Raw genomic sequence first — 24,004 nt, forward strand, 5'->3', positions numbered from 1 at the left:
TAGCAGTAAATGTGTAAGGTAGTAGAGTAAGGTCCTAGAGGTCCAGGTCGAATACTTCAATCTGACCTCTAATCCCCTATTGCAGCACAGCCTGGAGGTACCTCTTCTAAGTGTCTATCCTTGGGCCCTGGGCTCTCCACCACCACCACCACCACAACTGCCCTCAGCTCCCCTACCGCCAGGCGCCTCCTGCTACCTCCATATTCTACTCCATACACCGTATCCATACCTCACTTTACCTACCTAACCTTACCTTAGACTCTCACGACAGGCTTCGACTTTTATCTCCCACGCTCCTTCATCCCACGCTGCCGCAGACGCGCTGCGCCGCGCTTGCATCGATCGCATCTTCTTCCATTGTCTCTTTTTCCCCTTCTCCGCTTCAGCCTTACTGTCTACGGGTGCAGTACCTGCTCCAGCCTCACATAAGGTACAACTAGGCTAGGTCGATCGGGTCTTGGTTGTCTTGTGCCGCACCACACTGCATCGCTTCTTCGCTGCCACCGACTTGCTCCTCCTGCCGCCTTTCATCATCCCAGTCCGAACTGGGTGGGCTTATTGTTCGGCTGTCACGCGAACACCAGATAGTGCTCGATCTTACCTATCCCACGAACGATACCGCATCTCACCGTGTTGAATTAGTCGCCCGACTTCGCCAATTGGCCCCTATCAAGTCCGTGTTGCTGCCGTCGTTGCCTTCCTCTCAGCTGGTGCTGATGCCGACCGCTGCAAACGCCTGTCGACCTTTGCTGGAAATTTGGTCTCGATAGGCCATTCGTGCTTGACTGGTTTGGAGCGAGGAGGGGGAATTGTGTTATAGCGACGTCCTGCATTGCTTTCACGATGGCGTCGAGCTACGACGACGCCATGCTCGGCGAGCATGGCCATGGCGACCACTCCCACGATTATCACGCCCAGGACATGCCCCCGCATGCCGATTCAAACTGGCAGAACGGTGGTCAAATATACAGAACTCGCACACCCGACAACGGCAGCTATCGACCGCGGCCACCCGCCTCCGCCCCAGGTACACCGAATCCCCCAGGATGGGCTGAGGACCAGCCGCCCCGCAAAAGTGCTGAGCGGAACAGATCGCGAGGGCGAAGTGGAAGATCCGCCAGCGGCCAGACGAGGACGTGTCAGGCGTGTGGTGAGCCCTTAACGGGTCAGTTTGTGCGAGCTCTTGATGGAACATTCCATCTTGATTGCTTCAAGTGCCAGGTGCGAACCCCTAGGCCGGCCCTGTTCTCCTCGATCACGGTCAGATACTAATCTTTCACTAATAGGATTGCGGGGAGATAGTGGCCTCAAAGTTCTTCCCTGCCGAAGACGAAAATGGCCGGGGACAATATCCTCTGTGCGAAACCGATTACTTTCGTCGACTTGGCCTCCTTTGCTACCAGTGCGGGGGAGCGCTCCGCGGCTCCTACATCACGGCCCTAGACCGAAAGTACCACGTCGATCATTTTACCTGCTCTTTATGTTCAACAATTTTCGGCGCTCAGGATAGCTACTACGAACATGACGGAAACGTCTACTGCCATTATCATTATTCCACACAGTTTGCGCAGCAGTGTAATGGCTGCCAGACTGCCATTCTAAAGCAATTCGTCGAGATCTTCAGAAATGGACAAAATCAGCATTGGCACCCTGAGTGCTACATGATTCACAAATTCTGGAATGTGCGGTTAGCGCAACCCACGGACTCGCGACCTGCGCTGGAAAGTTCGGACGATGCTGCAGGCAGAGACCTTATCCGTGTGGAGGAAGAGCGCATGGAAGAGAAGGTGTTCCGTATATGGAGCGTCCTGTCGACCTTTGAAGAGTCCTCTGCTGCCTGCATTTCTGACATGCTGCTTCATGTCAGCAATGGCTCATATGTTGAGGGTGTCTTTGTTGCAAAGCGCTTTATCTGGCACGTTGAGGTCTTGTTCCAGTCGGCAGATCGCCTAGATGAGACTATGGTGGGCTTGAACGACAAAGGTACAGTCTATCAAGCTTTGAATGTGAGATGCATGAGATCTAACTTTCTGCTTAGGGATGTCATACGGGCGAGAAGCCAAACTATTATGCAAGAAGATTGTTTCCTTCTTCTCTCTACTTTCCAAGACACAAGACAACGCTACTCACAAACTCGGTGTCACGCAAGAGCTGTTGTCCCTCGTCACAGGTCTTGCCCATTATCTCAAGCTTCTAATTCGAATCTGCCTTCAGGGTGCCCTCCGTCTCGAGCGCGAAGCCAGCGCATCTACAGGCCTGTACCAGTTCCTAGACGATTTGAGCGACCTTGACGCAGTAAAGAATGATGACGGTCAGCTGTCGGTGACCGCAAGCGGCGGAAAGCTCTCTGCCAACGACTCTGACCACTGCTCTCTTTGCCACAGATCTGTCGAGGACGAGTGTGCCAAGAATGGTGACCTGAGGTGGCACCTGAACTGTGTTAAGTGCACAAGGTGCGGGCGAGATGTTGGACGATCGTTACAAGAGGCCTGCCTCAACGCATTGGATCGAAAGATATACTGCACCAACTGTGCTGGAGCCAATGCTTTACCACTCGAGCACGTCTCAAAACTACAGCAATATGTTTTTCTACTTCGAGTCGCGTTGGCTCGGCTGTTGGATATTCTAAAAGCTAATGGAACCCTCCCGCGATCCAAAGATGACACTGATAATAACGGGTATGGTACAGGCGATGGTCAAGGAAGTGACCCGAGGTCAAGGGGAGGAGACTCACAGTCACGAGGACCCGGTGGCAGCAAACGAGAGTCGTCTTATGAGAACACTCTTAATGATGTACGCAGGCTACGCAGCACGCGACTGGATAGGCACCTGTCGTCTAGTGCTCGACAAGCTCGAAGCTCTCGAGTGATGGACACTGATGGCAAAGGCCCTCGCCCAGGTTCATCTGGTGATGCTGGGCAGGGCCACGGTGCACAAGGCTCGACCGACATAATGTTTGGACAAAATGATGGTATCACTTTGGATGATATCTCAAGGATAGTAGCTGTCGAGCAGTCCCGAGATCTGCAGCAGAAAGCACCACAGCCCTTTCAAGATCGATCGTTAGATGCATCTTCTTCAAACCAGGGTCATCTGCGGACGCAGTCAGCCGACCGAGAGCGCACTGAAACAGTGCAAGAGCGAATTGGACGAAAGTTCTTCTCTGAACTCTCTGGTCTCGAGTACTTCAACGTCCGCCATCTTGCCGTCCTCACCATGCAGCCCATGATTGAGCAAGAATTCTCACTGGAAGAACTACTGAGCTTCATTGAGTCGCGTAAACAGGCGACTTTCTGGAAAAATATCGGAAAAGCCTTCAAGAATGATAAGAGCAAGAACGTCAAGAAAAAGGGCGTCTTCGGTGTGCCTCTAGAGATCATCATCGAAAGGGATGGTGCGGATTCGACAGACGGTGTTGGTCCGGGCACGCTTCGAATCCCAGCTGTTATCGATGATATTGTTTCGTCGATGCGTAAGATGGATCTCTCGGTTGAGGGCGTGTTCCGAAAGAATGGCAACATCAAGAAGCAGCAAGGCCTGGTGGATACTATCAACGCTGAAGGTTGTGACGTGGTCAACTTTATGGAACAGCCCGTCGTTCAGCTTGCTGCGCTTCTCAAACGTTACCTGCGAGATCTACCAGATCCGCTGATGACTCACAAGCTATACAGGCTATGGATCAGTGCTGCCAAGATTTCGGACCCTGAGAAGAGAAAGCAGTGCCTGCACTTGACCTGCTGTCTCCTACCAAAGAGCCACCGAGACTGTCTTGAGATTCTGTTCAGTTTCCTGAAGTGGGCTGGAACGTTTCACCAACTGGATGAAGACCTTGGTTCTAAGATGGATACGAGAAATCTTGCCACCGTTATTGCGCCCAATATCCTAACAAATCCCAACAGGGCACCTGCTTTAGATAGCGAGGCTATGTATGTTATTGATGCCGTGGAAATGATGATTACACATATCGAGGAAATGTGCCAGGTGAGAATCGGCATTCTTTAGGGTGGTGGCCATTATGTTGACTTTTCTAGGTTCCTGATGAGATCCTTGGCCTCATGAACGATCCTTACATCTTTACCAACAGTGGAGACCTCACGACGAAGGATATTCTGAAGCGTTTCCAAGATCGACGGGGACAGATTTCTATTGCCGATGTAAACGAGGTCTACAACCGTCAGGATAACTCCACCCGACCACCAGCTCGGCGAGTAGAAACTGACCCAGCAGTTTGGCAGGGTGAAGCCACTGTTCGCACGATACAAGACCCTTCAATGCCTAACCCCAACAATGGGCACGGAACTCCTCCTGCGCGATTCCGAGGACGTAACGATCTGGGCAATGCTTCGCCTTATGGGGTCAACCAGTTCAACCAGTCGGACAGTCAGCTCGATAGCGCCGAGCATAGCAGGAGGCGAGAATGGCGTAACTCTGGTATGGGACGTCAAGGCAGCGGACTTGGTGTGTCCGGCAACTCATGATACTTGTCTTTTACAATGATATTCTTGATTACAGCTGGGCCCGGAAACGCCCAGTGTCAAGCTTCGTTTCGTTATTCTACATGCAGTTCAGGAGGTATGATTTGGGAGTAGAGAGTCATTTGCATAGTCGACGGCGTTCCTCTTCGCTTCTTCCTCAGGCTTATATATGCTATATCAGAGCATACAACTGTCGAACAAACAGGAAAAAAGCATTTTACCAATCACAAAACCCTTGGCATTTATCGTTTTCTACACCACACGACACGACAAACCTGGCAGTTTTCTTCTTCTTTCTTGGAAGCTGGGATGATGATCTCGCTCCTATTACTATTCCCTTCTCGACACTCAACTTCATGCCATGTTCTCCTCAAGCTCCCGTCACCTAAGTGGTATGAGAGATACATGTCTGCTACTCCCATCTTCTCTTGGGTTGAGTGTTTGTTCTTTGGGCAGGGGAAGGGCTGGAGGTCTATACCTTTTTCTTACGAAACAAAAGGGGGCTCAAAGAGATGGTGTTATTATGTTTTTTTTTTTCTATCTTCGGTTCTCTTTCTATCTTCTTCTATACCTGAGTTGGATGGAGTAAACCATGTTAGCGGGTTGATTCCCATTGGAGTGTTGAGACCGGGCAAGGTGAGGCGAAGCGAGGCGAGATCAAGATGAAGAGGGTCATTGACTCCTCGTGCAAAAAAGTGCATGCGTGTGTGCTGGGTCAGATGTGAGGATGCAAACTAGTTTATGTTGGCTTCATTCTGGGATCTGATGGGATCTTGGTCATGGATTTAAGTGACGACAAGCGAGATAGGAACAATAGATTATGTTCCATTTGGATACTTACGACTGAATGACTGGACCTTGGTCTCACCTGCTTGGACACAACTAAAATTATTATATTCAAATCGTGGGATCTGGCGCTGATGTTTACAAGACACCATATTCCAACTGACCGTTGGGCTACTTGAATCATGTCACGCCGATGTGTCTTGTTGGGCGAGATTAAAAATGTACTTGAAGCTGAATCTTCGTAGACTAAACGATAATTAAAGATTTCACATATTGAATATTTAGGCCAAAATATGCTGTTCGTGGCCGGATATGAAGTTTTTACCACATTCGCCTCGCTCTTTCTTTAGATAGGAGCCCCCTCTTGATCATTTCCCTCATTACTAGTAAGATTACGCCTTGGCAGCGGCAGCGGCAGCGGCAGCAGCCGCCTTGTCCTGCTCAAGGAACCAGTTCACGCCACGATCGATGCCCTCCTTCAAGGACCAGACAGGCTGGTAGCGCAGAGCACGCTTGGCCTTGTTGATGTTGTAGTAACGGGTCATGCAGCTCATGATGATAGACTTGCGAGTGAGTGTAGGGGTCTTTCCGAGAATGTTGGCGAGAACCTCGCTGACATAGCCGATGGCGATGCCGACCTCGCGGTTGAGACCCCAATTGCCTTCTGTGCCCTTTTCATAACCGGCGGCACGCCAGATGGCACGGGCAAAGTCCCAGAAGTAAACAGGTGTGTCGTTTGTAATGAAGAAAGCTTCGCCGTCGACGCGCTCGTGATCAAGGGGGATGGTGGGGGAGGCAGCGGTGGCGAGGAGGAGCTGCGCAGCGAGGAGGTGGGCATGGGCGACGTTGCCGACATAGGTGAAGTCGAAGAGGTTCTCGTTGGCGCCGACTTGAATTGTGTGCTTGCCGCGCTTGTAGGCGTTGAGAATGCCTGCAAGAGTCTGGACGTCGCCTTCGCCAAAGATACCAGCGGGACGGATGGAGGTAGTGAGAAGCTTGCAGCCCTCCTGGCGGTTGGCTTTGAGAACGATCTCCTCTGCTTGTGCCTGCGGGTGGTATCTTGTTAGCGAGACAGTCTGGGACGACCTGAATGTGGCGTGAGCAAACCTTGGTCTCTGAATAGTACTCAGTCTGCGCCTCCCCACGAATCAAAGGCCACCTCTCGTCAGCGTTGAGCAGATCAGTAACGTTGTCGCTGATGACACTGGCAGAGCTTGTATACACAAGAACCTTAACACCCGTCTTTTGGCAGGCGTCAACAACAGCCTGTGTACCATCGACGTTGACCTTCTTGAACACATCATGGCCGATATTGGGGTTGACAGCAACAGGAGAGGCTGTGTGGATGACAACGTCGGGCTTGAGCTCCTCGAACAGAGAGAGAAGCCTCTCGGGGTCGGTGATGTCGCATTCTCGGTACTCGGCATTGGGATTGCGATTGCGCTCGCATCGTAAGTCGACGCCGATAGTGGCAGTGGTTGTCCATTGCTCAAGGGCCTGGTTGACGATGTGATGACCTAGAAAGCCGTTACCGCCAATGACGACAACTCTCCCGAGTGGACCTCTAGATTTTGTCTTTTCAGCCATCTTCAGTGGTGTGTGTCTGCTCTGCCTGCGTATGTTGTGAGAGTACGGTAGCAGTAGGAGTCGAGGAGGTGGGAAGAGTAAGCCAGAGCGAGAGTCTCTTGATAATATCCTGGGGTACGGCCACTGTACGGATAGAGCTAATTTGGTGGTGAGAGCAGGGGTCCTCTTCTGTGTGGCTGATATCTTAGGCTAATGGGAATATGGTGGGGGTTGTAGCACCTCCACAACTTCAACTTAACGTTAGATGCCTACCGTAGCAACCAATCAGTGGATCAGCTCCTTAAATCTTCAGCGGCTTCATGAACTAAGTTACCTCTTTACGTACGTCTACGGCGTGAATCGATATCGTGTGTCACGAGGCTTCACTTCTCCTCTCTCTTTTTTCCTCTCTGGCCTTTGCTACTACCTAAGGACTACCATAACCACTCTTCTTCTTTCTTGTTCTCTTTTTGCCTGCCTACAACTTCATTCCATATACCTTCACCCTTGTCTCACCTGGCTTGTGCTCTCTTTTACTTGCTATTTTGGACCCCTTTGGATATAAACAACTTCCATTGTCGACCTTGGGGAACAACATTCCCTCTCCTCTTCAGCACGATTACTCCTCTTCTCTTGGGAAATAGTGTTTTTAGGCGAGAAGCAGTCGACATGCTCAACTGGCATTCAGACTATGGCAAGGAACAGCTCGGACGGCGCAGAGATTCTTGTCCACATCACAGCACCAAGTCGATCAACCGATGATGTTTCATATCGACAACTTGCCCAAGCTTATCTATCTTTTGAGCCTCACAGGCGCACACAACTCTCTGTGATAAATTCGCAGACAGTTGAGGAACAACAGCGTGTACCAGAAAGATATCAAGGGGCGCCATCGCCAAGTCAGACCAGGGTAACAACTTCGTTTGGACGATCGTTTGAGATCACATCCCAAGATCTAAGTTTCGAAGGAGCTATAGACAATCGATCATCACCATGTCTACCGCGTGAGGCATTGGCTCGGAGTGCGATCCCCTCATCAGACCATACTAGTTTCGGGTCAATCAACTCCTGGTGTGCGCCTGCGAGTCAAATCAGTGACTCTTATCCCATGCCAGATGCTGCGCTCTTAGACGTTTCACCGTCACGTATACTACACAGCTACGTCCGAAGAACTCAGCCATCGCAGGAACCATATTCGTCGCCAACTGCGCATAAGAAGCGTCCTCCGTTACCAGAGTTTGGACTGAGAGTCGATATTCCCTCTTCCCTACCACCTCACAGTCAAGAAGCAACTTGGCCTGTAGAGGCCCCTGGAATCATAAATATCGTACCTACGACGCCACAAACAGACAAAGCAGCCGAGGTTCCCATACCCTCGGCGAATACAGAGGTGATAGCCTTCGAGCATTTGGCTCCAGATATCACTCATATTTCTGGCAGTGTGGTTAGCAACCACTCGCCAGCTCTATCGCCTCGTGCAGGGTCAGAACCCCCACTATCAAAACGATCCAAGATTGGACACTTGGAGCATGGTGATCTAGTCAGAAGCTCTAGCGATACAGGCCCAGCTCTGTCAACGAGAAACTCGCAGGGAGACCAAGTCAGCAGTAGCTTGGAAATCCGGCCACCATCCCCATCCGTGGGAGTTGACGACATCGATCCTGCAGATTTGATATCTGAGAAGCTCGCAAAACTCGCCCGCGATCTGTCGTCGAGATATCGTCCGACGACAAAACGCGATATCGAAGCCTTCGAACGAGGATACTGGCTGATCAACTGCAGTGGCTGGGACCCAACTGTCCGGTTTGATACTTGGGTTTTCCTCGCTAATTATCTCAAGAGTGGTTTGGCGGGCTGGGGAACCTGGTGTCGTAGAGATAAAACCCACGACTGGATACGATTATATTGCTGGGGCCATGTTGTGAAACATACATACTTGCTCCTGTACCTTGCGAGTGGAAGACAAATCAAGACAAGTGGCGCGAAGTGGTATGGAGCAGATGGTGAAGTTGCTCTGGAAATCCCGCCTTATGAGAAGCAGGGATAAGTCAGATGACTGCTCGCACCAGATTTCAGTTTGGATATTATACTCGACTTGGCATCCTGGGAGGACTTGAACATTCATATCATAAGCGAGGCGTTTGTCGGTTTTTTTTCCTCTTTGGTCTAGACAACGGTTGCCATCAATCATCGCAACTAGATAGAGCTGCAAAGCTTGGTCCTTCAATGTTATAAGGCGACATAAATAGACAAAACGCACGTTGCACGAGCCTTTGATTATCAACTATTCCCAAGTGACTGCCAGCTCAGCTGAGTCTGGGTTATGTCATGTCTTAACCAGGGCCATCGTACCATACACGATCCAGTACAAACACAAACAAGAACAAAAATAGACCAAACCAGACCAGACAAAGTCCCCGTTACCATTCCCTTGACCCCTAGCCCTTTATAATCAGTACCATACCATAAATAGATCATAAACACCATGAGTTCCTATACCTGCACCACAGCGATCACTCACGAAACAGTCATTTGTACATAGAATTTCTCTCTAATCTAAGTGGCAGCCCCTCATATTCAATTCCTTAGGCAAGTCCAGTTTCCTGGATGACTTTTGCGCGCGCATCAAGCTTCTCCATCTCGGCTTTGTACTTGACAGATTGGTCAGCGGAGCGCTGCTCATATAGTGCCTTCTCAGTAGGGTTCACGTCCTTCCAGGACTCGCCAATTTCTTTGAACTTGGCCTGGTTAGTCTCAGCATGGCTTTTGTCCCAGTTGTCAACAAGGTAAAGGGAATAAGAGCCTGTAGGGCGCTGAGGCAGACGCTCATCTGAGATTTGCTTGACAGGCTTGCCAGTCAGGAAAGCGAGGCGGCGGCGGGTTTTGTTAGCCAAGTGAATGCGCGCAGGCTCGTGAGTCTCAACCCAAGCTTTATAAGTCGCGAGGTTCTTCTGGCGGTTGGCAACGGCTCTGCGAGAGAGGTCCTGAGTTTTGTGTTAGCTCATTTAGTAACAGAAGGGGGGGAGGGGGTGACGCACTTGAAGCTCGGATTCGGTCAGTTGACGGAACTTCTCGGATAGCTCAGTCATTTGTTGGGTGATTCCACCAGTTCCTGTGAGGCTTCCTTTATTCTCGGACGTAAAAAGCACCCAAGTGGTGGCTGGAAGCATAGCCAGCTTGTCTCTGAGCGCCCATTTCTTAAGCTCCCGGATTTCGAGCTTCTTCGCCTTCTCCGGATCAACCTCCTTCTTGGCCTTCTTAGGCTTTGGCGCAGCAGCCTTGGGTTTTGGCTTCGCCTTGGTCTGGGACTTGGACTTGCTATCAGTCGCCTTAGACTTGGATTTGGTGGTGAGAGTAGCCTTCTTAGTGGTGGTGGTCGTCGTCTTCTTGGCGGCCTTCTTATCGCCGGAGGCAGGAGAGGGGGACCATGCTGAGACGGTGAAGCTTCGAATGGGGAGCGCAGTTTTTATGGTCGACTGGCGGCAGAGCAATTGGGCGGCAGAGGGGGCGGAAGCAGAAAGGCGGGTTGTCTGAACGCGACGGACGGCGGCCCGGCCCACGGAAGTGAGCATTTTGGTATTTGTTACAGTAGAGTTGGAGAGAATTGAAATGAGCGAAGCGATTTACAGTGGCGGCGACGATTAAATGCAAGGCTGAGTTTGTGTACGGTGAGGAATTGGCCTAGTCGAGATGAGGCTGATGGTGTTGACCTAGACCGTGCCTACCTCATGTTTTGCGCTTTGCGGGCAGTTTCTAATTCCAGTGCTGGCCATGGAAGGTGGGCAGGTGCGAGTGGGGCTCAACTTCATGCGAGAGCTCCCTGGGTAGTGGTACGTTTCAACCACATGCGTTATAGCTGGCACGCTAAGTACTCTCTACTTTACAAGCTACAGCTCTTGCAGCTTGCCAGTCGATCCAATCACTGCCCCAAGCTTGGCTTATGTAATGCCCCTCCACATTCACCTATCCGCTGGTCGCAGGCTGCCGTTGGACGCGACAGTGAGGTCAAGTCGAGCAAGGCTGGACTAACGAACATCAGCTCTTTCAACTCCATCATCAACTCATCAAAACTGACGGCGACGAAAACTATACTCTATACGTACTGAAGATCTCACTCTCTCACGTCGAAGTAACGAATATCCGCGGCATTTCTCTCTCCCCATTTCATTCAACTGCATAGACCATGGATCACCGTCCGCAAGCTTGGGGCCGTGTATGTGCTCCCAGATACTACACCTTCAAGCATGGCCAATTACAAATAAACTGACCCCCAATAGCCTAGAGACGATGTTTACGGTGCCTACGATGCCTCTTTCATGACCGATAATGGTCCCAAACAAAACACCCAACAGCCCATCGTCACTGGTACCTCCGTCATCGCCGTCAAGTTCAAGGATGGTGTTGTCATGGCTGCTGATAACCTAGGTCAGTTGTATCTGCGCCGATACCTGAATAGAAGCTAATTGTTCCCAGCGTCATACGGCTCTCTGGCCCGATTCACCGATGTCAAGCGACTCCGCTCCTTCGCCGAGTCCTCGGTCGTTGGCTTCAGCGGCGACATTTCCGATATGCAGTATCTCGACCGCCATCTCATCGACCTCTCCCTCGACGAGGCCTACACATCCCCCGACGCTCCCCGTCTCAATGCCGCAAACCTCCACCGCTACCTCGCTAAGCTGCTTTACCGCCGACGCTCCAAGTTCGACCCTCTGTGGAACCATCTCCTTGTTGCTGGCCTCGACGACGATGACAAGCCATTCCTTGCCGCTGCCGACTTACTCGGCAGTACCTACAGTGCCCCCAGTCTGGCTACGGGTTTCGGTTCCATGCTAGCCCAGCCTATCATGCGTCGTCATGTTCCCGACGAGGAGGCCGCTCAGAACTTGGAGAAGGAGGAGGCTATCAAGATCATCAAGGAATGCATGAAGGTTCTATACTACCGCGACGCTCGCAGTTTGGACTCTTACTCGATGGCTGTCGTCACAAAGGAAGGAGTGGAGCTTACCGATGGTCTGCAGCTCGAGGCTCAGAGCTGGGCCTTTGCCGAGAGAATTCGCGGATATGGTACTCAAACTGTCTAAATCCCGTGGCAGGTGCTGAAATGGGAGGACCGAGTGACGAAAGCCAGTCACATTTTAATCAACTAGGGAGGTTGCACAAGATACAAGCCAAAACGGCTTGATTGCTGTTACTTTAGAGAAGATTCAGCTGGTACAATCATGATGATGATAATACTTGACAATATGCAGTGAACTTCAATAAGCCACTGATGAAATTCCTTTCCCCCCTCTCGTCCAATAGCCTGGGAACAGGTAAAGACAGGGGAAATGGTAGAGTTGTAAGAACACATCACATCTCATCATTCGAGAGTATGTTTGATGATAGGATATTATGTGTCTCCTCTAGCCCTATGCACTAGGTTTCGAGTATGTGGTCATAAGATCTCTGCCACAAGTCTCAACTACAAACAAGATAGCTCCTGAGTTAACCCAGTCCTCTATTTTCGCTACACAGAGGTATATGGTTGGGATTCTCGGCTATTATAACAACTGACGTTTAATCCAATGCCTTGACTTGTATACGGTATAAGGAGGGAATAAGTATTCTTTCTTTCTTAATATCTGTCCTTTGCATTTATGTTAAGGATGAAGCTTCTTTCAACCTTATGAGCATGACCTTGCCAAAAAGGCCATGCAGCGTCACACAAGATAAGATACCAAAGTCTTGGGCTCTAATGAGTTGATATTGTATATGAGTGGTAGTTTTCTAAAAGTGATAAGAGATTGAAGGCGAGGGCCTAGTGTCTAATCCCGTGCCCATTGCGCCTAAACCTGCAGGGAGACCTGAAATTGGAAAGCTACCTGACCTCTGCCAGACCGACTGGAAAACAAAGCCAGCATTAGAGGCCCTTCCAAAAGAAAAAAAAAAAAAAAAAAAAAAAACTTCGGCACCCCCAGAATTGCAAGCAGTTCGACATACCTGCTAATGAAATGATTACTAAATTCCCCCGTTGTTTTGCCAGGGAGGAAATCAAGAAAGGGGTTTGGACCTTGCTCCTAACATCTAGGACTACCTCATGCTATGCGGTGAACGATGGTTTAGTTCGCTGCATGGTCGAATGTAGAGATCCAATGAGGCTCTCCATACGCGATTGCAGACGCAGCAGCATTCACAATTATTAGATACCAAATTTATTGTCAATTTGTAAGACTTGATATTCGTGATTACGTTGCCTAGAACTAATGTATCGTAAATAAGCCAACGTGCCTATTCAGCCTCTTCTTGAGGGTTACCATCTAATACTGACCACGACCAGCCTGGTCCCTGGCCTCCCATTTATTCATTTATTTTTGCCAAACACTTCGTTCCATGCTATCCTGGTAGACAAAACACAAAATGCTTGACCAACATTTTCATTGCAGGCCAGTGCAGTCCAAAACCCAACTCCAAATTTCATCAAAAGCCGCTTGCAAGTAGCAAAGAGGAACCCAAGCAGCCGCCAAACTCATACTGTACATCGACCATCAGTCAAAACACAGTAACGAGCTTACTCGACAGTGACCGACTTGGCCAGGTTACGAGGGAAATCAACGTTGAGACCCTCAAGAACGGCAAGCCAGTAGGCAATGAGCTGGAGAGGGATAACGTTGAGGAGACCCTGGAGAACGTCGACCGTCTTGGGGATCTCGATCTTCTCGGCTTCAGAAGACTTGAACTCCTCATCAGAGGGGTTGCAGATAACGATGGGCTTACCACCGCGAGCAATAACCTGCTGATAGGCGTTGAGTGACTTCTTGAATAGGTCGTCACGGGTGAGAATCATGATAATGGGGAGGTTCTCGTCGACCAGAGCCAGGACACCGTGCTTCAGCTCACCGGACATGACGGCTTCGCAGTGAAGGTAGGAGATTTCCTTAATCTTGAGGGCACCCTCAAGAGCAGTGGAGAACTGGCTGCCACGGCCGAGAAGGAGGAGAGACTTCTGGTTCTTGAAGTTCTCGCAAAGCTTCTTGATGGAGGAGTCAAGCTCGAGAATGGACTTGATCTGGGCAGAGACGTTGGAGAGACCCTCCATGATCTCCTCGCGGCGAGCCTTCTTGGAAGCACGGTCCTCGCTCAGAGACAGAGCAAACATGACCATGGCAATGAACTGTGAGGTGTAGGCCTTGGTGGAGGCGACACCGATCTCGGGACCGGCGTTGATGTGGACACCACAGTGGGTAAGGAGAGAGATGGAGGAGCCGACAACGTTAACAATACCGACAGTCAGGGCACCACGCTCCAAGCAGTAGCGGAGAGCCATGAGGGAGTCGGCAGTCTCACCAGACTGAGAGACGAAGACGCAGGTGTCGTCACGGAAGACAGGGGCCTGTCGGTCGAGGAAATCGGAAGCCAGCTCAACGGCGATGGGGATCTCAGCAAGCTCCTCAAAGACACCACGGACAGCCATGCAAGAGTGGTAAGAAGTACCGCAAGCAATGAAGATGATGCGGCGGCATCGGCGAATGGTGGAGATGTAAGAGCGGAGACCGCCAAGGGTGACGGTCTTGTTGGCAATGTCGAGACGACCACGCATGGTGTTGACGACGGACTCGGGCTGCTCGAAAATCTCCTTCTGCATGAAGTGGTCGAACTTGCCCTTCATGATCTCCTGGAGCTCGAGCTCAAGGGTCTGGATGGTTCGGACGTTGGAGCTGCCATCGGCCTTCTTGAGGCGGTGGATGTTGAGGGAGCCCTCGTGAATGTGGGCAATGTCATCATCCTCGAGGTACATGACCTTCTTGGTGTGCTCGACAATGGCCGAAGGGTCAGAGGAGAGGAAGAACTCAGTGGGCATGGGCATGCCATCATCAGTCATGAAAGCACGAGACTGAGATCGGTGGAGGAGAGACTTGTCGGCGGCACCGAGAAGGCCAGTGTCGGGAGCAAGAAGGTCGTTCTTCTTGATGGCAACATTCTGGGAAGCAGCCTCGGCGGGGAGGGCAGCGTTCTCGTCAGAGTATTCAACATCGACAAAGTCGACCTTCATGCGACGCTCGGTCTTGACACCGATGACGAGAGGAGAACCCTTTCGGGCGGCGATAACCTCATGGGGGTAATGGACGGACTTGATGAGAAGACCATAAGCACCCTCGAGCTCCTGGATAACGGCCTTGGCAAGGTCGGTGAAGCCAATGGATGGGTGCTGGTCGTGGATGTACTTGGTGAGCTTTGCAATGCATTCAGTGTCGGTCTCAGTCTCGAACTTGAAACCCTTGGCTTGGAGAAGAGTCTTTAACTCCTTGTAGTTGGTGATGATACCATTGTGGACAACGGTGAACTCCCAGTTGACGTCAGATCTGCATTCAGGGGTTTGTAGTTAGCACACCGTGTTCAAAATCACTCTCCCAATTCAGAACTGATCTTCGCATCCTCAAAATGGAACAACGAAGATCAAGAATTAAGCAATCGGGTTGGGAATATCGGATTTCTCAAACGTACCGGTGAGGGTGGCAGTTGGTGGTGGAAGGAGGACCGTGAGTAGCCCATCGGGTGTGGGCAATACCGGCATGTGAATCAAAGATCTTCTCGAGGTCGAGGTCGGACTCGTCAATGAGCTTTCGGAGCTTGGCGACCTTGCCAACCTCCTTGAAAGCGAGAACCTCCTTCTTCTTGTCGCCGTCGATGGCTAGACCAGCAGAGTCATATCCACGGTACTCGAGACGGGACAGACCTGTTTGCAAAAGGCTGTGTCAGCAACACGAATCTGGGCGCTGATCCCGCGTCTCACCAGTGCATGGCGGGGCGGGGCATGGCTGATGAAAGGGGTGGTGAGGGGCAGCTGAGGAGGGGGAAAACATGGGCGCAGCCCATGATTATGATTATGCTTGTGAACATGAGCATGGGATAAGCAATTACTGACCGTTGACAAGAGTGTCGAGAATGAACTTGCGGTCCTTCTCCACCAGGTAGTTGATGTATCCGAAAATACCACTGATCGTAATGGTTAGCTATTGTTATTTTGTTTCACCAATTGGGTCGCAGAATTCCTTCTTTGAAGCCCAGCTTCTCTCTCCCATCCATCGCCTTGAACCATAAACATCCATCCCATCTTAGCATGCGTCGGTCGCAAGCAAAGAATCGGTGGAAGCTCGGTGGCTGGCGGGGCAGACGAAAAGGCTAGGCGGTAACAAAGGCGGTGACGGCGAAGAGGAAGAGGAAGCTTCCTTACCACATGTTGACTGAGCTCTTTGCGGTAGAAAAACGTGGACAATGGGTTCGTTAAGAGACGGTCGGTGAGAGCAGAGCAGAGCCGATAGCGAGCGGATATGTGTGGGGGAGAGTGAGGGAGAGGAAACAGGCGGAAGAGTTTTGAGGACGGGGTATCAAGAAGCAATGAGGTGTAGATGAGGGAGGAGAAAGAGGAGAGAAGAGCAGAACAAGAAAGGTGAGGAGGGAGGAGGAGATGGTTGTATATGTAGTCGTTTGAGCTCCAGCAAGTCAGTCAACTTGCCTTACAACATTGGGTGAAGGCGAAAGGCGGGCAGAGCGGTCTCCGTAGAGGATGGTCCCAGCTTCCCATGGTGTGGAGTCCCTGGCCCGCACCTCAGTGAGGTGAGCATGGAGGCTAAGCTCCCTAATGCTTAGGTATACTCCTCTATAGTTCTCGCTGAAAAGTGACCTGCAACTCAGCAAGGTCTCTCATTCACTTTTGTTCTGCATGCAGGCAGCTTGCTGTCCTGGTGGGCAGAGTGGGGTTGAGGATGACAGTAGCGGGGGTATTTTCGACAGGGCCCAGACAGGGGTGAGAGATTCCATGTTTTTGGTTTGGTCTGGTCTGTAGGTATTTTTATCTGCTCGCTGGTCTCTTTACGGACAATTTACAGATGTTGAGGAACGAACGAACTGGCGGGAAGTGGGCAAGACATGGGAGCGGTAACAGAGGAATATCATGAGAATACCTACATACATATCGATAACAACCCTGAACTGTGAGGGGGCGGTTCGCAGTTTGAGATGGTTCAGGGATACCGCACACCATCAGGCGTTTTGAGTTGACTACCTGACCTTGGTCTACAGTTGATGACCTGCCATCATCATACAGCTGAACCAACAGATGACCAATTGATCCTGTTACACGGCATCTGTTATCGTAAACGTGGCAGTAGCTCGCGGCTGTTGAGACGTTAGCTGGAACAGAGTGGAAGCCATTGTCAGCCGTGGCTAATGGTTGCATAAGGGTCCAAGACCAAAAACCACACCAAGGCTTCGTCCGCCTCTGGTTGCTTTCCAATGCCTTACGCTCAGACTCGTAATAATCTGCAACAACTACGTATCGAAGTTCTAAGAATACCGATCGCTGTTTGCCTCGCTGGATCTAGCCCGCGCTGTAATGATTCCAGGGCCTGGAAGGCGGTGCCTGAACACCCTGGTGCAACTCCAGGTCTGTCACAGTTCAAGTTAGATCGTGAAGCTTAGGTCCCGTTTACCTCTCTACCTTCGTCATGGCAACGCATCTCGCCGAGCCGCATGTACAGGTGTACCTAAGATATATGGAACTAACAATAATCTCACAATCCCATTAACTATAGCGACGTCCCAAAGGCAAGTTCCTGATCTACAAAGCTAATCTGCTTATGAACTTTGTCTCTTGTACTTGGTGCGGGAAGTAACTTTTGGTAAAAGGTAGCATTCTCTCTTTCACCGCACTCTTTTTAAGTCGAACCACGATCTTTTCTGAAGTTACCATTTGTATGCACTGGGTTAGTTGTTTGTCACTTATCATATCTGCAAACCCACCACAAACATTGTCATCCACCACTCCTCCGCCTCCACCCTCACCTAGACCTACAGCACACCTAAACCAGCCTCACGGGGTTCCCGACTAGCCCGAGCCTTGTCAACACCAACAGAAGAGCGGAAACTTGCAGCTCGTTCCAACTCGTTCTTCATCCTACCACTTAGAGGCCAGAAAGAGAAACGGCAGCGTTATCGTGAAGCGAGAGATCTGCGCCTCCATACGAGAAATGTCTCCCCCACTCGCGCCTTTGTTCGTTCGTATTGACTCCCGGCCTAGCCAAGGTCTCAGGGACTCTCAGTCACTCACTCAGTGTTAGACTGCGGAAGCTACCAGTCGGCATTGGTAAATCCCCTGCATCTCTTGCTGTGGAGGGGTGCATATGCAGACATGCAATGCGTGCCCCTGAATTCGCCCATCGTTTTTTTAAATCCTGAAGCTTATGCTTCCCACGGTGATGACTCTGAAACATATGGCGTCTATGCAATTGAAGATCAACAGATAGATAATATCACTACAACAACAAGTACATAGCTGACACTGACTTTCTCTGGGGGGGGTTCTGTAATCATGGGTACCTGGGCAGTGATGCATTGATGGTCTTAGCAAAGTTAGCATCAGATGGATCGTCCCTAGGTCGTGGGTCTCTCATCCAATACCTTGTGTTTGTGCCTGTGTCGATTTGAAGTTGAATCAGTTCGCTTGGGTTCACTTAAGATTTCACAGCCTCAATCGCCCCAACCAAAAAAATCAATCTCACTAAGAATAGCAACCCGTTCTGACTAGCGCCAACTCCGTTCCGCTCGGCGTTGTTTCCCATCTCAAGTGCAAGCGCGCTTCTTGGCTTGTTTTTCCTCTTCTCGATGTATTCTAGCCCATGTTTTTCTCCGCAGCATTCATTCCTATCAATCTTGTTTTCGGTCTTGTTTCTCTTGGTTCGCCTTCCGCCGTCGGTTGAGTTGCCGATTAACTAGTTCCGGACCTGAACCAATATATGCGTTGCTATTGTTAGCATCTCGTTATATACGTCATCTTCCCCCAAAACTGAGACCCCCATGTTAAAGATATCAACTCCATGCCTCTCTCCATTTTAGCCTTGCCGTTATCCTCAGGCTTGGGTTCTATAGAGATTACGCTCGCTCTTCTTCAAGGGTGAGCTGTAGAAACAGACCATCCAGCTCTCTGACATCAGCCACGTTGGCCTAACAGCGTCCCCGCTGAGCAGGGCAAGTTCCCACTGTCATCATTAAAGGATGGTGCTTAAGGTGAACCCTGGTCAGTCCTGTTGCTGTGGCTGTTTGTTTGTGTGAGAAGGAACCCTTTTACACCAAGTATCTATCTGTCCTTTCTTCAGCACTAACAACCAAGAAAAAAGAGTGTTGAAAATTAAAAATCTATAGTACGATCTATAGCACATTATCAGAAAAAAGTCGCCTTTTGTAGAACCAAAAACGCCAAGCTGAAAATGCCCCTCAGCCCTAAACTTGAAGATGCCATAAGCTCCCTTATCCCGGTGTTCTTGACGCGACCTCACTTCAGCCGTTCATCTTGACTACTTGCTTACTACTACTAGTGGTATAACAGACCTCATCTTGCATAATTCCATAATCTTACTCCCTCCTGAGCCTACTTTGGCCAACCGACAGTCTCACTCAGAAGAATCAGCCTTGCCAGTCAAGGTGGTGGTTTCATGGCATCTTTAGCCTCTCACCAATTGTATCAACACCTTGCGACACAACTCGTGGCAAAGGATCTGGCTGCTTACGTTGCAGGCATTGGCATATGAATCTCACGTTCGTCAAACATGTATTGTGATAGTCGCAAGAAACTTTCCTGCTTTTCCTGGACGCCATGTACATTCCTGCTTCTAGGGCTGAGCTAATCTATCGCTGTTTGCCCTGACCCTATTGTACAGTCTTACACGGATTACCTAGCAACGCTGGACCCATCAACTTCCATCGTCCTTGGGTTTCCATGCACCTTTCCGCTGTTATATCTATCCATCTTGGTCTGGCATGACACACCCTTCCGCCGCTTACAGCTTCTGGTACTCAAGCTTGCCCTCCAACTTCTTGGATTCTGCGACCTTGCGAACAGCCTTGTTGAAATCGTCCTGATTGATCGAGTCTCGGTAGTCCTTGATAGCAAATAGACCGCTGTATGCATGTCAGATTCATTAAGCTCAACTTCTTTTGCTTTACTGTGTGGGGATGAAAACTTACGCTTCAGTAACCACATTTCGCAAATCAGCACCGTTGAGCCCGTCACTCATCTTCACCACACTTTCGAAATCAAGGTCTCCATCGACTACCACGCTTTGTGAGTGAATCTTGAGAATCTCGAGACGTCCGACCTCGTTAGGCAGAGGAATCTCAATCTTTCGGTCCAGTCGACCAGCACGAAGAAGCGCAGGGTCCAATGTGTCAGGTCGGTTGGTTGCCATGATGATCTTGGTTTTGCCCAGATAGTCGAAACCATCCAGCTGGTTGAGCAACTCCATGAGTGTTCGTTGAATTTCACGATCAGCACTGGTGCCCTCAGAGAAACGACGACCGCCAATGGCATCAATTTCGTCCATGAAAATGATGCAAGGCTCATGCTCCTTGGCATAGCCAAACATCTCACGGATCAGTCTTGCAGATTCTCCAATATATTTATCGACAATAGCGGAAGAAACAACTAGTTTACTGTCAGTGCTACCACTCATGTAATAAGATCAGCGGGTGACCCATACCCTTCAAGAAGTTGGTCTCTAGACTGCTAGCAACTGCTCGTGCCAGTAGAGTTTTTCCAGTTCCGGGAGGACCATACAACAGGACACCCTTGGGAGGTTTGATGCCTACTCGGAGGAACAGTTCGGGGTTCTTGAGGGGAAGCTCAATGACTTCTCTAAGCTCTCGAATCTGATCGTTCAATCCACCGATACCAGCAAAGCTGACTTGTCCTGGGTCCTCCAGGGACATGTTGTACACCAAGGGGTCGACTTCGCGGGGAAGCATTCGCATGATGGTGAGTGTCGTCATGTCGAGAGCAACGCGGGTACCTTGCTTGAGCTTGACCTTGTCGACCTTTGATCTGCATCCGACAACATATCGTGGTCCCGATGAGGCCTTGACGATAACTGCGAGTATAACCGTTAGTATGCGTCCATCTTGTACGAGTCCACATGTTGTTCGCCCTCACATCGTTCGTCATCAAGCTGTTTCAGTACCTCGCCGATGATCTGTCCCACACTCTGTAGCGCCTTGATGTTGTCCTCGGTCTTGTCAAACTCTCGCTGCATGTCCTTGATTTCTAAACGCAGATTCTTGAGCTTTGCCTCCCATTCTCGCGACTCCATGAGTTTCGTGCGGTAGGAGTTAAGGGCAGCCTGGCGCTCGTCTTCGGCAGACATTGTGAATAACTTTATTCCGATCCTATTTTCGTGAGTTGTATATTGTTAATGTTTCTTCTTTCTTGACAATTCGTCGGTCTTGGGCGTCGTCTGTCGGGTATCGAAAGCTCGGTTTATGTTGACGGAAAGGTGTTTGGATGGTGATGGTGGTTGCTCATGGGAGATAGAGAGCTTACCTCACCAGCTGGAGCCTTCCACTAGCGGGCTCGAGCTGCACCGGCAGAATCTCGGCATATGCTACGCGCAAAGCTCCCTAGTTACCTGACGTATCTCATCCAGCTTAGGTAGTTGAAGAAAACAAAGTAAAGCGTGGCTCAATCTCTGAATGTCTACAGTGTGACAATGCACAGAGTGTGATAGATCTCGATTTATTCGGCTATTTTACCTGCATCTTCTTTTTTCTCAAGTATAATGCATACCTATTAAAATACCATTGAGTCCACTGGTGAGCCTAAACTGTTCACTATTTGTGGCATACCACCCTACCAACGTATTTTGATTATTTTGTCAGAGCTTTATTACCTACCCAGTCGATTCTTGGAACAGTGGTACCTGAATAGAGACAACGATGCTGTATTTTTTTTTTATAAATATATATTGCATTTGGCTATCGAAGCGAATGCACCTCTCATTGATTCTTTGCATGTAGGACGTGGCTAGGTCATAGTGCATCATGAGCGGCAATACTTCTCAAAGTTTGATGCAACAAACCATCATGTGGCCATCGTCACTACCCTGCATATGAGCAGCAACCTACACTGTTGCACTAAGGTATACCGGAAAGCAGACGTGCTACTGAGATATAGGAAGACACGGTACAGTTAGCACGCATAGGTACAGGTTCCTACATATCAGGTCACTCGCCACCTGCATGGCATTTGTGGATGCAAATACCTTCAGCATTTCCCCTAGGTAGTGGCCGATTTTCCGACCTCAAAGACGATAGCATATTGAGGAATTTCGTAGCTCTCATTATATATCTAATTTACTCAGAAACATGATTTTTGGTACACCCCGACCCAGCCTTAAGCTTTGCGCGCATAGCGCATCGTGCCTATTGCTCGTTCGTCCTAAAGATGGACAAGGTGTCGGGAAGAGCAGAAGGTGTGCCGATTTCAAAATGAAGGCCAGAATACACCCAAGTGATGGCAAGTACCAAGAAATTGGCTAAATGATCCCTTAAATAGCTGGAGACGGCTTGCTGATGATGTTGAGTTGGGCATAGGTCACAAAAATATGTATCTTCGTCATCCGACTTGGCATCAAAGGTCATAATGTCCTGGTGAGAAGTAGTTTACCCAGAAACGCAGCCCTGGATGTACCAGCGGCTGTTCGAAGCACCTTGACTTGCAGTGATAATTTTCGAGTCGAAGTCGCATAAACTGTCTCAGTCCTTCTTTTCACCCTCGTCGTCAGTGGTCGCCTTCTTGGGCTCACCCTCAGCGTCGAAACCGAGTGCATCCAACTCTCTAATGAGTTCGTTGATTTTGATGACCTTTGCGATTTGCTCGGGGAGTAGAGCCTCACCACCTTCCTTCTTGTTCTTGAGGTCCTTAGCCTGCTTCAACTTCTTCTTAAGATTTCGGGCCTTTTTCTCGCGCTCAACTTCGGGATCGACTTCCTCGGGCTTGGTCTCTTCCGCAGGGGCTGGAGCATCACCCTCTGCAGCCTTTGCCTTTTTCCGAGCCTCACGACGCTTGGCGTTCTTGTTGCTTGCAGCCGAGCTTTGTTCGGAGCTCTCTTCCTCCAAGCCCGTGGCACCTGGGATGCCAATCTTCTTACCGCGCTCGCGAAAGGCCTCGGCAGTGCGGTTCTTGTAGACTTCGACATCCTCGGGAGGGCGGTATCCCGGACGAATTTTGATAGCTTTCCGGGTACTACCATCTGCGCGGACAGACTGCGGGATCTCTCGGTCACCACTGTTCTCGTCGGTGACAATACCCGCGTTCGAAGGCTGCGAAGGCATTGCGAAAAAGAGATGGAGCGGAGGGAGAACCAATTCAATTCAAGAGAGCGCCTGAGTCCGACGCTGGACGTTGTCGCAGGCGAACAGGGTTTGAAATCTGCTCGGCAGGTACCGAAGCAGGTTGAGAGCTGGAACTCGGCTTGGAGGGGTCAAGATAGAGGAGGGGCTGCGAGTGGCTGAAAGCAAACAGCGCCACATGCATGTGGCTACATCTGGGATGATACAGGATTATGCACAGATGCAGCCTTGATTGAGTACCATTGCATGATTTATGCATCGTAATTGTGTTTCATCATGTTGCCTCGATTGTGTGCCAACCCATGATCACATTTGCCCAAGCACGCCTGTGTCCTGTTGGGGAAATTTCGGCCAGGGCTGTGGGAGCCAAGCTGTTAAGTAGTACTGGACACAAGCAACAAGGGAGTATCCCTGCTAACTGAGCTTATTTGAGCTGGGGCCCTCTCATTGGTAGATGTTTCGAGCTTGATGCCCTGCAGGGTGCCTTATTTCAACCTTTCCTCGTGTAAAACGGTAAAAGGACGTATGCCCACGTTGCAGATGTGCCCTGGTGTAAGCGACATAAATCCTCTGACCTGTCGTATCTGAAGAGTGCCTACGCAGCCTCACTTCCTAATTTTCTTATTCCTCAGCTTTCTTCTCGAACGTGTCTCGCCACATCATGAAAAGCTTTGCTGGACTCTGAGGGTATGTTGATAGTTCTGGATGATCTGGCTGGTTATCATGTAAGACCACAAAGAGAATGGAAGGATCTCCACGTCCTACGTAGCCCATACGGAGTGCAAAAAGCCACATGCTGTACATGGCTAGACCCCCCTGTGAATGGAAATGGTGTGCTGCCACAGCTTAAGATTAACACACCGTTATTTGATGAGCGTTGACCAAGGCTTCTTGCATAACGAGAATGACTTTCACATATTTGGCCCCTGTCAAATCACTGAAATCAGTCACTGGCTGCCTCATGCATAGGTCGTGGCAGGTTGAGAACCTACGGAATTACGCCTAATGGCAGCCTCTCGCAC

At 50.1% G+C, this 24,004-nt stretch overlaps 9 protein-coding genes across 13 annotated transcripts; 3 read left to right on the forward strand and 6 right to left on the reverse strand.

Moving 5' to 3' along the window:
- Positions 1-68: 68 nt before the first annotated feature.
- Positions 69-5,531, forward strand: FOXG_00185 (uncharacterized protein). Of its 2 annotated transcripts, XM_018376345.1 has the most exons (5): positions 158-1,221; positions 1,287-1,983; positions 2,039-3,981; positions 4,032-4,173; positions 4,236-5,392. In XM_018376345.1, the coding sequence occupies exons 1-5, from the start codon at positions 844-846 to the stop codon at positions 4,238-4,240; spliced, it is 3,165 nt and encodes a 1,054-aa protein (XP_018231893.1). In that variant the 5' UTR covers positions 158-843; the 3' UTR covers positions 4,241-5,392. The 2 variants fall into 2 exon arrangements, with proteins under 2 accessions (XP_018231892.1, XP_018231893.1); XM_018376344.1 differs by having other exon boundaries at positions 69-1,221; positions 4,032-5,531.
- On the reverse strand, positions 5,344-7,034 carry FOXG_00186 (sterol-4alpha-carboxylate 3-dehydrogenase (decarboxylating)). Its single transcript, XM_018376346.1, has 2 exons — positions 6,369-7,034; positions 5,344-6,307 (listed from the first exon to the last, which is right to left on the reverse strand). The coding sequence occupies exons 1-2, from the start codon at positions 6,846-6,848 to the stop codon at positions 5,654-5,656; spliced, it is 1,134 nt and encodes a 377-aa protein (XP_018231894.1). The 5' UTR covers positions 6,849-7,034; the 3' UTR covers positions 5,344-5,653.
- FOXG_00187 (uncharacterized protein) lies at positions 6,328-9,097 on the forward strand. Its single transcript, XM_018376347.1, has 2 exons — positions 6,328-6,712; positions 6,783-9,097. The coding sequence occupies exon 2, from the start codon at positions 7,519-7,521 to the stop codon at positions 8,872-8,874; it is 1,356 nt and encodes a 451-aa protein (XP_018231895.1). The 5' UTR covers positions 6,328-6,712; positions 6,783-7,518; the 3' UTR covers positions 8,875-9,097.
- FOXG_00188 (uncharacterized protein) lies at positions 7,180-10,582 on the reverse strand. The gene is made up of 2 exons (XM_018376348.1): positions 9,866-10,582; positions 7,180-9,811 (listed from the first exon to the last, which is right to left on the reverse strand). The coding sequence occupies exons 1-2, from the start codon at positions 10,397-10,399 to the stop codon at positions 9,413-9,415; spliced, it is 933 nt and encodes a 310-aa protein (XP_018231896.1). The 5' UTR covers positions 10,400-10,582; the 3' UTR covers positions 7,180-9,412.
- Positions 10,583-10,780: 198 nt separating this feature from the next.
- Positions 10,781-12,184, forward strand: FOXG_00189 (20S proteasome subunit beta 7). 2 transcript variants are annotated; one of them, XM_018376349.1, is made up of 3 exons: positions 10,781-11,040; positions 11,105-11,252; positions 11,301-12,184. In XM_018376349.1, the coding sequence occupies exons 1-3, from the start codon at positions 11,011-11,013 to the stop codon at positions 11,906-11,908; spliced, it is 786 nt and encodes a 261-aa protein (XP_018231897.1). In that variant the 5' UTR covers positions 10,781-11,010; the 3' UTR covers positions 11,909-12,184. The 2 variants fall into 2 exon arrangements, with proteins under 2 accessions (XP_018231897.1, XP_018231898.1); XM_018376350.1 differs by having other exon boundaries at positions 10,781-11,252.
- An 821-nt stretch (positions 12,185-13,005) lies between these two features.
- On the reverse strand, positions 13,006-16,530 carry FOXG_00190 (glucosamine-fructose-6-phosphate aminotransferase). 2 transcript variants are annotated; one of them, XM_018376351.1, is made up of 4 exons: positions 16,039-16,530; positions 15,730-15,800; positions 15,309-15,540; positions 13,006-15,166 (listed from the first exon to the last, which is right to left on the reverse strand). In XM_018376351.1, exons 1-4 carry the CDS (start codon positions 16,041-16,043, stop codon positions 13,375-13,377), a joined length of 2,100 nt encoding a protein of 699 aa, XP_018231899.1. In that variant the 5' UTR covers positions 16,044-16,530; the 3' UTR covers positions 13,006-13,374. The 2 variants fall into 2 exon arrangements, with proteins under 2 accessions (XP_018231899.1, XP_018231900.1); XM_018376352.1 differs by having other exon boundaries at positions 15,309-15,800.
- A 2,835-nt stretch (positions 16,531-19,365) lies between these two features.
- Positions 19,366-21,210, reverse strand: FOXG_00191 (26S protease subunit rpt4). 2 transcript variants are annotated; one of them, XM_018376353.1, is made up of 4 exons: positions 20,788-21,210; positions 20,339-20,725; positions 19,827-20,283; positions 19,366-19,760 (listed from the first exon to the last, which is right to left on the reverse strand). In XM_018376353.1, the coding sequence occupies exons 1-4, from the start codon at positions 20,996-20,998 to the stop codon at positions 19,640-19,642; spliced, it is 1,176 nt and encodes a 391-aa protein (XP_018231901.1). In that variant the 5' UTR covers positions 20,999-21,210; the 3' UTR covers positions 19,366-19,639. The 2 variants fall into 2 exon arrangements, with proteins under 2 accessions (XP_018231901.1, XP_018231902.1); XM_018376354.1 differs by having other exon boundaries at positions 20,339-21,210.
- A 670-nt stretch (positions 21,211-21,880) lies between these two features.
- Positions 21,881-23,417, reverse strand: FOXG_00192 (uncharacterized protein). Its single transcript, XM_018376355.1, has one exon. It carries the CDS (start codon positions 22,962-22,964, stop codon positions 22,386-22,388), a length of 579 nt encoding a protein of 192 aa, XP_018231903.1. The 5' UTR covers positions 22,965-23,417; the 3' UTR covers positions 21,881-22,385.
- Positions 23,418-23,603: 186 nt separating this feature from the next.
- FOXG_17823 (uncharacterized protein) lies at positions 23,604-23,786 on the reverse strand (the record flags this gene model as incomplete). The annotated part of the gene is made up of 1 exon (XM_018397810.1): positions 23,604-23,786. One exon carries the CDS (start codon positions 23,784-23,786, stop codon positions 23,604-23,606), a length of 183 nt encoding a protein of 60 aa, XP_018231904.1.
- Positions 23,787-24,004: the final 218 nt, after the last annotated feature.

This window comes from Fusarium oxysporum, chromosome 1, assembly GCF_000149955.1.
Source record: "Fusarium oxysporum f. sp. lycopersici 4287 chromosome 1, whole genome shotgun sequence".
NCBI classification, from domain to species: domain Eukaryota; kingdom Fungi; phylum Ascomycota; class Sordariomycetes; order Hypocreales; family Nectriaceae; genus Fusarium; species Fusarium oxysporum.